The following is a 15,915-nucleotide window of genomic DNA, read 5'->3' on the forward strand; positions in this document are numbered from 1 at the left end:
TTGTACAGCAAAATAACTGTTAAGACATATATGCTTTAACATACTTAACATGTATTGATCAAACTGCCATCGGGGGGAGGAGATGGGGGGGAAGGAGGGGAAAAATTGGAACAAAAGGTTTGGCAATTGTCAATGTTGTAAAATTACCTATGCATATAACTTGTAAATAAACTTGTAAGCTACAATAAAAAAAAATTTAAATAAAATAAAAATAAAAGGAGTCAAACAGCCTCCCATCTTCATCACTAATTCCTCATGCTCTCAAAGACATTTTTGAAGACTCTACCCCCTTCTATCTCCACTCATTAAAGAATTCAAAAGGAACACATGGCTGAATATTAGATATAATTTTCTCCAAGAAATAACTTAGAAATGCTCCCCACATGCTCCCAGTGTCTGATGTGGCAACTCAAATGGTCCAGGCCTTGGTGACATTCATTTAGAAAGAGCTTTATAATACAAAAAGTTTGCTAGAGGAGCCAAGAAATCATTCACTGCTCAATAGATGGCCTGTGCTCTCAATGATTTGTTAGCAATAAGAAACAATTCAGTAGAGGTGATAGAGAAAGGGCTTTCTTTGGTCCAAATCAGCCTATTTAATGGGAAATGGCCAGAGATAAGTCTGAAGATTATTACAATATTAATTATAAATGAAGATTATAGCAGTTAAGGAGTTATAAGTAGTTAGAATAGTATTTATGTGAATGGAAAGAAGAAAATAAATAAGAAATGCTATGGAGGCAAAACTGAAATGACCTGGCAAATGACTAGATATGGGGCAGAGAGACAGGATTATGGAAGAAGAAAGAACCTAGGTTGACTGAATTTATGAGCCTGGATGATTGGGAGAATTCTCAACAAAGAAACTGGGAAAAAGAAGTTGATGAATATTTCAATTTGGGTATAGCTAATGGGAGATGTCAGTGGTACAGTCAGGTGGAGATATGCAGAACCCAATAGGAGATTCAGGGCAGAGATAAAAACTTAACATGTAGATCTGAAGTTTTGCTTTTTTTAGCAGGTGTCTTATTTATGTTTTAACTCTCCTATAGAAGTACCTTCATTTGATTTTTTTTTTCATTAATTCCCTTGAAATTCTTGACCTTTTGTTTTTCCACATGAACTTTGTTGTTATTTTTTCTAATTCATCAAAGTAGTTTTTTGGGAGTCTGATTGGTATAGCGCTAAATAAGTAGATTAATTTAGGTAGTATTGTCATCTTTATTATATTTGCTCGCCCAATCCAAGAGCATTTAATATTTTTCCAGTTGGTTAGATCAGACTTAATTTGTGTGGAAAGTGTTTTGTAGTTTTGCTCATAAAGTTTCTGATTTTCCCTTGGCAGATAGATTCCTAAATATTTTATACAATCAGTAGTTACTTTAAATGGAATTTCTTTTTGTATCTCTAACTGTTGGGTTTTGTTAGTGATATGTAAGAATGCTGATGACTTATGTGGGTTTATTTTATATCCTGCAACTTTGCTGAAGGTGTAGATTGTTTCTAATAACTTTTTGGTAGAATCTCTGGGGTTTTCTAAGTATACCATCATATCATCAGCAAAGAGTGATAATTTGGTTTCCTCATTGCCTATTCTTATTCCTTTAATCTCTTTCTCAACTCTTATTGCCAAAGCTAGCATTTCTAATACAATATTAAATAGTAACGGTGATAGTGGGCAACCTTGTTTTACTCCTGATCTTATTGGAAATGGTTGCAGTTTGTCCCCGTTACATATAATGCTTACTGCTGGTAGAAGTACCAATACATGAAAGAGGCAATGTAGTATTTGGGAGCAGAAATCACTGTAGCCCAAGTATCTAGGTCTACTGCCTGCCATGACCATGTTCTTGAGTTCAAAAGTTCTGGACATACATTTCAGTAACTGGGGGGTAGGGGTAAGGGTGAGAATGCACTATTTCCCAAAAGTATCCATTCCCCTTCCAAAACAATTATCATGAAGCCAGACTCCTTAGCTCTGCCATAAAAGCATATGTCAAAGACACCCCTTTGTTCTCTTTTAGAGAAAAGAACACCTCCCATTCATTAGTCCATCTCTCCTTCCTTTTGCTCTCAACTCTACTTTCCCTTTACAAGCTTTCTATACTTCTAAACTGGGTTTTGCTCTCACAAGACTGGCAATGCAGTGGCCATTCGGAAGCCCAATACTGACTAGTATGGACACTTTAACCTGCGTTTATTTCTAACTGGCCTGGTCTGAACTTCCTTGAGTAGCCTGGTGTTCCTCCCCTCCTAAAGATTCACCATATTCATGACAGTGTACTTTAGCCCCACTGATGCTCAGTAATCCACCAGCTTTAGCTGCTGCTTCTGGCTATTTTTGCAGCAGAGGCTTACACATATTCTCTTTTTAAAATGTATTTTTTTTAATTAAAAAATTTTTATTTACAAAACATATGCATGGATAATTTTTCAACATTAACCTTGCAAAACCTTGTGTTCCAATTTTCCCTCCCCTTCCCCTATCCCCTTCCTTAGATGGTAAGTAATCCAATATATTACATATATTCTCAAAGCTAAGCTATTATAATACAATAGATAGTCCACCTAAAAAACTTGCAAAGAGGAACCACCATCAACCTGGGTTTAACTCAGGGCAAGCTCTCTCACTTTAGCTCCTTGGCAAATTGTGCCAGTTCTGGGGAAGTGAGAATCTATGAGAGCTCATCTCTACTCTCCATAAGGTCAATCTTGGTGACTTCTGCACAGATGTGGGGCTTTGGGAAACTGCTCTCAGAAGAGTTACCTACCCTAGTCCTCCAAAGCCTTTAGGGACCACAATCTGAGCGAGCTGAGCCATCATTCCCATACTGTAGTGAGGGTTCATTGTAAGAAACCTTTATCCCTCATATGCAAAGGTAATAGAAGACACGCTGTCCACTTATTAAGCCCTGATCTGCTAGGGCCCCACTAGGTGAACTCTGAAAGGAGGGCCAGTTCCAAGTTAGGCTTGGTTCAGTTTTCTTCACTACTGCTCATCCCCTGCCCTGCCATCACATTGGGGTAGTGACAAATTGGGAGCCAGGTATCCAGTCATCTGGAGGGAGAGGAGTTTTAAAAATTTCTTTTAACCCTCAATGATTTTTTTTTAATGGCTTTATCTTGACTTGGAAACATTAGGTTTGTTCTTGATAATTATTTCTTTTTAGTTTTTTTTTTTTTGCTAATTATGACTTTTTGTCTGTGTTTTTTTCTTACATGGACTATTTACAGTTTGAATGCTCTGCTTATCTCAGTCTCCCTTTTCAGAAATTTACTCAAATGCTTCTTTTTTGTTGAAGAGATTTTCACTCATGATTAGGCTCAGCACTTTTGGAGTTATTTTGAGGTGCATCTCTATCTTCTTTGGTAGACTGGAGTAGTATTTTAATTTTGCCTCTGATTTCTAGTAGGTACAGAATAATCCTGGATATTCAAGTCAACTCTCTTATCATAGGCTGAAGATCTTTCTCTTGGCTACTTGCAAAATTTATTGTTTAGAATAGAAATGTTTAAATTTAACCATTACATGCAAGGGGGAGGGAAAGGGGGAAAGGTAGGAGAGAGAGAATATGAATATGCTTCTGGCAAGGTAGAATATCCTATTAATCAGTACTTGGCTATTTTCAAAACTTCTGGGCAATATTCTTTGTGTATGGTGGGGAAGGGGAACCTATTGTCATTATATATCCTAGTGTTCTAGTGACTTATTTTGGCTTGTATAGAATTCACATATTCCTTTCAAATTTATCTTTTTTTCTTTTATGGAATATTTTCTCCTATATTTTGAGTTTTTTGATTTCTAGTTTGGTCATGCTCCACCATGCTTTTCTTACTCTCAAAAAATTCTAGTCATATATTCTAAATTGTCTAAAGTTGTTGTTTGACAAAATGAGTAAGATACCATCATTCCTAGAAAGGACATGTCAATCAATTGTCCTATCTATGACTGCAATCAAATCAATCTGTAATGCCTACTCTCTTATATGTACTATCTTCACTTATTGGAATGTAAGCTCCTTAAAAGTAGGGACTGGGTAATTTGTTATCCCAGCAATGAGGATAGTACCAGTAACATAATATCACTTAATAATTTTTCAGAGAAATAAAATTATAGACCATTTTTTCTAATGATTATCAATATAAATATTTTTAAATAAAAATCTAGCAAAGTCCAGCAATATACCAGAAAGATTATATATACTATGGTCAGGTAAGATTTATAACAGGAATGCAAGGTTGGGTCAATGCAAACTATAAGCATAACTGACCATAGCAACATAAAAGTTACAATCATATGATTATCTCAATAAATGCAAAAAAAGCTTTTGGCAAAATATAAAACCCATTCCTATTAGAAACACTAGATAGCATAGGAATAAATTTATTACCAAACCAAAAAAATGAGATGATGACAGGAAGTTTAATGGTTAATTTTGATTATATAAAATATAAAAGGTTTTGCATAAACAAAATCAATGCAGCCAAAATCAATAAAAAAGCAGGACACTGGGGAAAATCTTTTATAGCAAGTTTCTTTGATAAAGGCCTCATTTCTTAAATATGTAAGGAACTAAGCCAAATTTGTAAAAATTAAAGTCATTTTCCAAATGATAAATGGTTAAAGGCTATGAACAGGCAGAAGAAATCAAATCAGTAGTCAGATGAAAAGGAAAATGATAAATTCTGAAGAAAGAGTGGGGGGAAAATATACAAAAATGTTTAAAGCACCTCTTTTTGTGGTAGCAAAGATTTGGAAATTGAGGGATATCTATAAACTAGTGACTGAACAAGGTGTGTTTTATGGTTATGATGGAATACTAATATGCTATAAAAAGTGAGAAGCAGAGTCATATGAAAAGATTATATAAATTATTAAGAGAAATGCAAATTAAAATGCAAAAAAAGTTACCACTTCATACCTATCAGATTGACTAATATGACAGGAAAGAAAAATGACAAATATTGGAGAAGATATGGGAAAATGAAGACACTAATGCGTTACAGGGCAATCTCACTATTCTGGAGAACAATTTAAAACTATGTCCAAAGGGCAATCAAACTGTACATAGCCCTTTGATCCAGCAATACTACTATTAAGCTTGCATTCCAAAGAGATCATAAAAAATTAAAAAGAACCTATATGTACAAAAATATTTACAGCAGCTCTTTTTGAGGTGGCAAAGAATTGGAATTTGAGGATGCCCATCAACTGGGAAATGGCTGAACAAGTTGTGGTATATGAATATAATGTAATATATTGTTCTACAAGAAATGATCAACAGGTTGATTTCAGAAAATCCTGTAAAGATTAACATGAACTGATGCTGAGTGAAGTGAGCAGAACCAAGAGAACATTGTACATAGTAACAAGATTATATGATAATCAACTGATGAACTTGACTCTTCTAACAATATGATGAGTCAAGGCAATTCTAACAGACTTAGGATGGAAAATATCATCTAACTCAGAGAGAAAACTATGAAGATTGAATGTGGATCAAAGCATGGTATTTTCACCTTTGTTTTTTGCTTTTTTCCTTCTCATAGTTTTTTTCCCTTTTGGTCTGATTTTTTCTGTACAACATGACATATATCAAAATATAAAATAATTGTTTATATTTAACCTATATCAGATTGCTTACTGTCTTGGAGAGGTGGAAAAATAATAAGGGGAGAGGGGGGAAGAGAAAAATTTGGACACAAAATCTTATAAAAATGAAAAGTAGAAAACTATTTTTACATATATTTAGAAAAAATACTATTCTAAGAGGAAAAAAAAGGAAATGATGAATCAAATGATTTCAGAAAAGCCTGGAAAGACTTACATGAACTGATGCTGAATGAAGGGAACAGAACAAATAAAACACTGTATATAATAACAGAAAGATTATGGGATGATCAACTAAGATGGCCTTAGCTCTTCCCAGCAATATAGTGATCCACGACAATTCCAATACACTTCGGATAGAAAATGTTATTTACATCCCAAGAGAGAACTACGGAGATTGAATGTGGATTGAAGCATATTTTCACCTTTTATTTTGATTTGCATTTTCTTTCTCATATTTTTTCTCTCTTATTCTGATTTTTCATTCACAATATGACTCATGTGGAAATATGTTTGAGAACTTTACATGTAATCGAAAAAATAAAGTAGTATGGAGGGAGAAAAAAAAAGAAAACATGGAAACACTATATATATATATGTATATGCCAACATTATATAATGATAGACTATGAGAGATATAGTTCTTCTCAACAATACAATGACCCAAGACAATTCCAAAAGACTCATGATCGAAAATGTTATCCACACCCAGAGAAACAAGTATGGAGTCTAAATGCAGATCAAAGCATATTATTTTCACTTGTTTTTTCTTTCTTGTGGTTTTCCCATTTTGTTCTGATTCTTCTTTCACAAAATGACTAATATGGGGAAATGTTTATCATGACCGTACACATATAACCTGTATCAGACTGTTATAGCTGTTTTGGAGAGGGAAGGAGAAAAAGTTAGAACTCATAATCTTATAAAAATGAATACTGAAAACTATTTTTATTTGTAATTGGAAAAATTCTATAAAACTTTAAAATACTATGAAGTGGGGGAAAAATTAGTTGGGGGGAAAAAGAAATTACAAGCTGAATGGTTTCATAAATATCTGGGACAATTTAATTGAACCAATAGAAAGGGAGGTGAATAGAAGCAGAAGAACACAGAAACAGCAATATTGTAATGATGATACACTCTGAAAGATTTATCAACTCTGATTAATATAATTATCCAATTTCAAAGGACCCATGATGAAAAATGATCTCTACCTGAAGAAATTTTGATGAACTGTGAGCATAAATTGTAACACATTTTTTTTTTCACTTTATGCCTTTGCTTTGTAGGTTGTTTCCACCCCCATCCCTAAAATGGTTAAAGTGTAGTAAAATATGTTTTGCATGGCTTCACACGTATAACTAATATCACTGCTTACTTTCTCGATGGGTAGAAGGAGGGAATGGGATAGGGAGAATTTGGAACTCAAAATTAAAATAATAAAAAAGGAGAGAGAATGTTAAAAACAAAATAAAAAACTAAACAAGAAAGTTCTAAGTTTTCAATTTAACTTTCATTCATGGTATCATTAAAAATTTTCTTTCTTTTCTAAACCATTCCAAGTTTCTTGCTATCTTTCTAGGATTTATTGTCTTGTTTTCTTTTTTGTTGAGGGTTCTGGCTCAAACACTTTTAAAACAAATGCTTTTAAAATCCAAAGTCTATGAACTATTTGTTTCTCATTTTATATATTTAAGAATATCATTCTGAGAAGGAGTTCGTAGGCTTCACTAGATTGCTGGAAGGGTTTAGAACATGATTCCTTTCATGAGGAAATTCTTAATTTCCCTTGTCTTTTTAAGTTATGAGGCTAAGCTAATGACAAGCCTTTTTTTTTTTTTTTGACCCCTTTCCTTTTCAATAATTCAATTAATTTTTTTCCTAGCTTTTTTGAATTGGGGATTCAATAGGCATTCAGCTGGGGTCCTTGCACTGTACAAACTTTACCAGGAAAACTTTCCTCTTTAACCTGAAACTAAAGCCATTTCTATTCCTAATGAAATCGGTATTAGACACCCCACCCTCCATCCTATGGCTGAGCACAGAGTACATGTAGAAGGGCTCTCTTCTACTTCTTTTGGAGCTTTCATGAAGGTGGGGATACCTCTGGGGAAGGAAGGGAAGGAATTCAGACAGAGTTGCTGTCCTATGCCAACAGACTAGAGGCTATCACAACCCATAGCTTGATAACAAGCTCAGGAGGCTATCTAACGCTAAGTGCACCCAGAATGCAGGGTAAGCCTGGGGTGAAAAGGAGCTTTAAAAATTTTAATTCTCTGCTGTCATTTCAGAGGATTTTTACCTGGAGTGAAGGTGCTTCTAATTTCTCTTTGTTGAAGCAACTTAGAGACTACTCTTTTGGAGGGAGTTATTTTTTATAAAGGTTGTTAGAGTAGAAGTTATGTTGAAAACTACTAGAACAGCAATATTGTAACAATGATCAACTATGAAAGATTCAGTTACTCTAATATCAAGACAAAGATCCAAGAAAATTCCAAAGAACCTATAATGAAAAATGCTCTTTACTCTAACAAAAACTGAATATGTCTACTGAAGCATACTTTTTTTCATGTTATATTTCTTATGGTTTTGTGATTTCTTTTGCAACATGTCTAATATGGAAATGTTTTCACTATCTGATACATATAATTGATAGCATATTGTCTTCTCAAAAGAATTTGGAATTTTAAAAATTTTTAAATGAATACTTTTTAAAAAGTATAATTGGAGAATGTCTAGCAAAACAAAAAATACATTAAAAAATTACTAGGCCAATTTACTCATTGGGTGGCCTCTAAATACAGAGAAATTTGGAAGCCTTTCAATGAGAGAGGACTGAAATTATGGGAAGGAATGAGATCACTAATGGAGAAAATATTTAGCAGGGCCTAGGACAGATACTTGGGGAACACTACTAATTAGGGAGCAGAAGGAAATAAACAGAAGGAAAAATGATGAAACAGGAAAGAGGAAGATCCAGGAGAGAAGAAAACAGTGTCCGAGAATTGAGAAGACAAGATCTAAGAGGGTAGAGTAGCTTTTAGGACTAAATACCATATAGAAAGATCAAAGATAAGGTTTGAGAAAAGGCTACCAGGTTTAATTACTAAACTCTAATTACTAGTTCAGTTTTAACCCTGAAGAGACTATTAATAGAGTGACCAGGCTAGCCCAGCCCAAGAGGTTGAGAAGTAAAAAGATAGGGAAGTAGGTGTGGAGAGAGCAGACTACTTTTTCTATAAGCATGAAAAGGACTCAAAATAGTGATCAATGGTACAAGGGGATGGCTGAGTCAAAAAAATTTTTTTTTTCATTTTTCAAATTTATTTAAAAAAAAAAAAGAGAATAAGAAAAAAGACAAACAGAAAAGAAATACAAAACAAAATGAAACAAAAGAGAACATTGTCATGTACCCAGCAGAACATCAGAGAGGATTCATAATATATGATGACAAATACCAGTTCAAGAAACTATATGTATTAATATATTTTTAACATATTTAAGATATTAGACTACCTGCCATCCAGGGGAGAGGGTGGGGAGAAGGAGGGGAAAATTTGGAACAGAAGGCTTTGCAAGGGTCAATTTTGAAAAATTATCCAGGCATATGTTTTGTAAATAAAAAGCTTTAATTAATAAAAAAAAAAAGGTATATGTATTAATAAAAGAAATTATATTCATAAGTGTCCATCTTTCCTTTACTCCTTGTAAATTGTTCTTTTGTTCTCTGCTGTGCACCATTATTACTTTATTTCCCTCCCTCTTTCATTCCCTCCCACCATCCTCCAAGGAAGATGTAGTTAAGAAAGGATATATTAATTTATGTAGATATATACATATATATGAATTTTTTATAGAAAAACATGAGGAATTTTGTAGAAAGAAAGAAGCCTGAAAACAATGAGCCTGAAAATGAGAGACAATACTCAATAAAGCAAATTCCTGAAGGGTTGTAAGATGTGGGAGAGTCAAGAGCTTAAGCAAAGGGTTCGTTTCGAATGAGAAGGACTTTCTCTTCTGAGACTAGAGTAAAATAGGAAAAAAAATGAAAAAGAAATTTTGAAGTGTAGAAGAGGGAAACAGATAGACAGCACTAGAACTAAAAGCAAGAAGACCTGAGTTCAAATCTAATCTCACTCATTAGCTGTGTCTCCCACCAAGTTACTTAACCTCTGTTTGCCTCCATTTTATTTGTAAAATGGGGATAATAATAGTACCCACTTCCCAGGGGTGTTGTAAGGACAAAATATGTGTACATTACTAAATAAATATACTAGCTCCTATTGTTATCATGGAAGATAAGGGAGATGAGAGAAAGCCTAAATTTCAGAAGTAATAAACAAGGGCACCTCCTAAAATGGGTGTGTATTAACTAAGATCTTAATGAGAGAGAAAGTTTGAACCAATTACAGTGGATCAAAGATGAAAAAAAGGGTTCTCTGGAGTCACTGGTGGTCAGCTAGGTGGTATACAAATAGAGCTAAGCATGGAGTCAGAAAATGTAGATTCAAATTCAGCCTCAGATATTTGCTATTTGTGATACTGGGCAAGTCACTGAATTGTCTGCCTCAGGTTCTTCATCTGTAAAATAGGGATAATAATAATAGTACCTCTGCCCCCCATTATTATTGTGAAAATGAAATGAGATAACTGTAAAGCACTCAGCACAGTGCCTGACAAATATGTTACATAAATATTCGCTATTATTATTAGGATGACGATGACTACTACTGTATTATTCAGTACATTCCTTCGATAGGGTTCAATGAGATTCAGGAATAGGAACAGAGAAATAGACAACATGACGGGGGTTATAGGAATTAAAATTGATAAGATGTCAGGGTGCTCAAAGTTAACAGATATTCAATCACCAAGGATGAAGGCAAATGTTAAGATGAAGAAGGAATAATGTAAGAAGATAGATACTGAACTCATAAAAGAAGAAGGGAAAATATCTCAAAGATTAGTAGACAACATTAGTAAGGATCTGGACAAAGTGATAAAGTTAGGATACCTTGCTTTAGGTTTTTTTTTTTTTTTTAAATGTCTTTTTATTATTCTTTTAGACCTAACAATGTTTTTTGCTGAAGATTAAGTTCACAATAAGAAAAATTTTAAACTCTCACCCTACACATTTGTCCTTGTTGAAATTCAATGCATCCTGCAAGTTCAGATGAACCTTTTCTGAACTCCCATAGTTAGAAATGATTTTCAGAGTACTTCCTACGTTACTATTAGCACTTCCCTAAAGCACTTAAGATCTATTTTGTATTACATTTGTGATGTTCTACTCAAATATAAACCAAATCAATAACAATTATTTAAGAGCCTACGCCATAACAGGAATTGTAATAGGGGCCAGAGATACAAAGATAGAAATTAAACAAATCCTTGACCTTCACAAACTAACATTCCATCAGGGAAGACAAGACACACGTTATATTTAGATGTATACAAAATAAATGATATAGCCAGCAGCCAAAATGAAGAGGAAAAGCCTTTATAAAAGAGAGAGTGTTTGTACTGAGATTTGAAGAAAATTAAGGATAACTTAAACCTACTTTTTATAGATAGCTTTCATCTTTATATTAACTCATTTGAATATATGTCTTCTTACTGTTAACACAGAGAACATTTTTCAACAAACATTAAAAAAAAAAATCCCAACACACACATCAAAAATTTATAACCACAATCTCCCACCTCTGTAAAGAAAATAGGGAGATTCACATTCTCAACTCTTCTGCAAGGTCAAGTTTGGACATTAGTCACAAAGCATTCAGTCCCATTTAATACCTTGTATCAACTTAGGTAAATCTACTTCCTCTGGCCTTCGCTTCTCAAAAGCAAAATGATGCCACTGTACACTCTTTGCCAGCCACATAGGGTGGCTCTTTGAAGCCATGTTCAATCATACTACCTTTCTGCAGTCATCAATGGAGAACACTCCCTTGACTTGCTTTCAAGGGCATTCTCCTCTTTTCCCTCCAGGCCCAGCCTATATTGTCCCTACTCACCTTTAGGTGTTTCACACACAGCTTACAGCAGAAAAGCTCATGCTGCTTCCTCATGTGCTGTTCTAAGTCAACAAAGAGGCTGAAAGGTCGCTGTTCTGGACATAGGGGACATTCATGTTGGAGCAACTTCCTAAAAGGAAAACCAGCACCTCTGTCACTAGTTTTACTAACCCTAAATAAGAAGTGGGGGGGTGAAGAGAAGGACTAAGAGGAAAGAAGGGAAAGTTGCTTTATACAGGTCACCATAACTATGCCATAATAATTTTAGACTGAAGTCAACAGAACTAGAAGAGACCTTAAAGATCATCTAGTCTAGTCCTCTTGCTTTGAGAAATGGGGAATCTTAAATGATGTCTGCACAGATGCAGATAAAGTCCTCATTGTGTTCAATGCAAGGGGACATCCAGAATAGGCTTGGAAACCACCCTTTATTATTTGAGGACATAATCTGCGTTTTAGTTAAGTGAGGATAAAATATTTTTTGAAAACCACTTATTGCTTTCCTCAATACAGATGAAAGAGTTAGGAATCAGGAAGCTTGGATTTTAGCCCCAACTCTGCCACTGTTACTTTGGGAAAGCTGCATATCCTAGCAATTCCTCAGTTCTCTTATCTGTGCAATGTTACACAATCTTTCTACCTCACAGGATCATAGATTAAGAGAAAGTGAAAGTAAATGTGGATATGATTTGAAAAATTATAAAATGTCATAAAATAGGAAGGACTTTAGAAATTCTAAAGGAGCAAGGAATTTTTGTCTCACCTGTATAAAGCATAAACCTTTCCATCAGCAAAATAGATGTCATATTTTTTTTCGTACTGCAACTGGTGAATCGGAATTGTTGCAAATGCTGGAAGCTTCTTTCCAAAGACCACCTGAAAACCACACAACATCAAGATTACAAAAAAAAGATTTGTATGTAATTGCTCTATGAAGTGAGTTTTAATTCCGAACCAAATTTAATTCATTTTAAGTCAGAGTGTGAAACTGAACCCTAACACAGATCTCCCTACCTAGAGGGATGCAAGTTGCACAACCATTTCTCCATGACAGTGAGGGGGAAGGATCAGCAGATCTTGCCAAAGGAACTTCCTCTTGGCACAAAAAAACTGACGCTACTTCTGAGTCCTCCCTTTTCTCTTCCAAGCTCAGCCATTCAATAATGCCTCCTCTAAAAGCACCACCTACCACCTGCCTTGAAGGCCTTAAAGGGCATGTTAACAAATCTGAACAATGTCCTACAGACAACGAAACCAGAAAGCTGGTTTCAAAATCCACCTCAGACACTTACTAGCTTTACCACTTTCAGCAAGTAATTTAACTTCCCAAAGCCCTCAAGTCTCCTCAATCTGTAATCGGCCAACTATCATTTATTAAGCACCTCTGTGCCAGGCACTGTATTAGACATGGAAGACAGACAAAAATGAAAATCTCTCAGAGAATTTATCTGGGGAGACAATATGTCTTACATGTATGTAAGTACATATATTCTGTACATAAAATGCATACATAATAATACAAAGTAATTGAGAGATAGAAGCACCTAAAGGCAAAGGAATCCGTAAAGGATTTAGAAAAAAGTGGTCTCAGAGCAGCTAGGTGGTATAGTAGATAAGTCCTCCTGGCTCCAGAGCCTGCACTCTAAGTTCAAATCCAGCCACATCCACTTATTAGCTGTAGGTTCTTGTGCAAATCACTTAACCCGACTTGCCAAGGAAGGAAAAGCTGGTTCTTGATCTGAATTTTGAAAGAAAAGGTAGAGAATATATTTTCAGGCCTGAGGAACAGGACAGACAATGCAAAGAGCAAAATGGCAGGCAATGACAGGAGTAGGAAGCAGGCCAGTCCAAGAAGAAGAATAACACCTAATAAAGCTGGGACCACACTATCAAGGGCTTTAAAAATGGCAAATAGAGGAATTTAAATCTGACCCTGAAGGAGTAACAAGTAAGAGTAGAAAAGTAACCCGGTCAGATTTATGCTTTAAGACATGAGAACCATGGATCAGGGAGGGTACAATAATCCAGGAAAGAGGAGATCAGGACTTGAAATAGAAGTAGTGACCATGTTAAGTTGAAAGAAGAGAATAGATATAAGAGATTTTATGGAGCTAAATATAAAGCAAGACTAAGAAAACGACTGGCTATGTAGCGTAAAGAAGTGGAGTCCAAGGTTGTGAAACAGGACAAATGGAAGGATGAGAATAGTCTTAACAGAAAATAGAAGGCTAGATGAAGTGTGGTTTTGGGGATAAAGGGAAAAAACTCTCATCTTGAATGTACTTAGTTTGAGAAGCTATTAAGCCAATTCAAAATATTCAACAAAGCTATTCAGTTGGTGAGGCAGGGACTGAAGCTAAGAAAAACGGGTGGAACACTTAGATGTGAGTCATTTGCCCAAAGATGATAACTGAACTGACTGTCCTTCATTCTCGAGGACCACCTCAAAAAGGGAGGTAGGTGTCATACTCTGCAAGTGAATTGGACTGGAGTGAGGGAGGGCTGGGCAAAGTCACCAGCCTCACTCTCTCCTGCAGAGCCATCTGGGTCCAGTAGCCAGATATCGATCAGGATGAATGAAGATGGCCCTCAACTGAACTGATAAGAGCTGGTTACTGAGAGGATAGTAAGAGTCTAGAAGAGGGCCTGGATAAGATTTTAGGATATGCCAGGAGTTCTTCAAGCAGGAGACAGATGATAAGCTAGCAAAGGGATCAGAAAAGTAGAAAGTGAATTAAGAGGCAACTATGTCCCTTAGACTCAAGAAGGATGAGGCCTAGTACTGGACCATCACAATTTGCTGATAACTCGAAGAGGCCAATTTTGAGTTGAATGACAGTCAAAAGAAAAGGCTAAGAGGTGAGAGGAAAGGAAATGTATACTACTATTATAACTATTAGTATTTTAATCTACAGAATGGAAACAGCAGTACCTACATCAGAGTTGTTTTAAGGATTAAACAAAATAACACACAGAATTCCTAGCAAATCTTAAAAGGATTCACTAATTCTTAGCTGCTATAGGTGAAAGTGAAACCCCCAGGTTTCTAGGCCTGAGAATATATGGAACAGAAATGGTTCATTAGTAAAATTAATCTGGCAACAGAGTAAACAAGATGAGCCACGGGGTGAGTGGAGCAAGTAAAGGAATAAATCTCAGAAAGTGAGGGGTTTTTCATTCATTATGCCTCAGGTAATGCTATACTCAGGCAAAAACTAGTTGCATTTGAATTATCAGAGAAGCCAATGAAAACAATGATCAAAATTAATTTGATTACTAATCCCATTTCTTGCCCTCTTCCCTCCCCCAATCTGTGAAGACTTCCCATTTCTCCTTCCCAGCTGGAATCCCCTCCTCAGTGGCTCACCAATCCATGAGAGGCCTTAAGACTGACCTCCAAAGAGCTGTCGGATAGAAACACACTTTTGGTTTTTCCCTTGAATCTCAAAGTAGGTATTTTACTTTCCTGTAAAGGATAATATCACAAAAGGATAAACACACTAATTCCATTGGTGTTTTAAATTAACAATTACCAAATTTACCAATTCAAATGACCAATTGAAGAAACTGAAACTAATCATTTTCCAGCAGTTCCCTAAACATCCACATTCTTTACATTCTTATTCAAGTTCCCCAGGGGGCACCCTTCCACTCACCTCCAGAGGCCCTAGATTCCTAGGAACTAAAGTTCACACTAATCTTTATTCAAATGTAGGGAGTAACAGGTCTTCACTATCCCAGAGTGCAACAACCCAGTACATACAGAATAGAGATCTCTAGGAGGTGGTATCTTTCTCAGCTAAGATACTATACCAAGGCCCTGCCAGGTACAGCACAGCCTCTTACCTTGTATCTTACTGATTACTCCCCTATTTCTTACCCCCTTCATTCCTAATCTTGAATGTCCCAAGAGTTCAGGCCTGGATCCTCTGCCCTTCTTTCTGTACCTTCAGTTGATTCCTAGGGTTATCACCAGCTGCCTCCAACTTCTAGACAGATACTTCTGACTCTGAAGTATCTTTCTGGTTCCAACATCACCTCTGGACTCTGGATTTTTTTTTTTCTGTCAAAACTTTAACTTTGGGTATTCTGTTATTATCTCAAATTAGGCATATTAAAGTCTGAAGAATTGACTAAATGACCTTTAAGGTCCCTCCCAATTCTTACTCATATGATTTTTTTCTCATATTTTCCTCTCCCTCAAAGCCATCTATGAGCTAAAGGAATGCAGATTAATCTTAATAGCAGTAAAACAAAATCAGGAGACTGAATATTTTAGAGGTAAAA

At 35.5% G+C, this 15,915-nt stretch overlaps 1 protein-coding gene across 6 annotated transcripts in view; it reads right to left on the minus strand.

The window, feature by feature from the left end:
• Positions 1-15,915, minus strand: part of ZNF598 (zinc finger protein 598, E3 ubiquitin ligase) — a 34,610-nt gene that overhangs the window by 11,316 nt on the left and 7,379 nt on the right. For 5 of the 6 annotated variants that reach the window (XR_007949229.1, XR_007949228.1, XR_007949227.1 and 2 more), the window contains exons 2-3: positions 12,392-12,504; positions 11,629-11,758 (exon numbers count right to left, since the gene is read on the minus strand). The exons of the other annotated variant lie outside the window; for it this stretch is intronic. Coding sequence is in view for 2 of the 5 variants with exons in the window: in XM_051969484.1 (XP_051825444.1) it covers positions 11,629-11,758; positions 12,392-12,504 (243 nt within the window). In the remaining 3 variants the exon portion in view is untranslated. The remainder of the gene's footprint in view (positions 1-11,628; positions 11,759-12,391; positions 12,505-15,915) is intronic. 6 annotated transcript variants of the gene reach the window in all.

Source organism: Antechinus flavipes, chromosome 1 (genome assembly GCF_016432865.1).
Source record: "Antechinus flavipes isolate AdamAnt ecotype Samford, QLD, Australia chromosome 1, AdamAnt_v2, whole genome shotgun sequence".
NCBI classification, from domain to species: domain Eukaryota; kingdom Metazoa; phylum Chordata; class Mammalia; order Dasyuromorphia; family Dasyuridae; genus Antechinus; species Antechinus flavipes.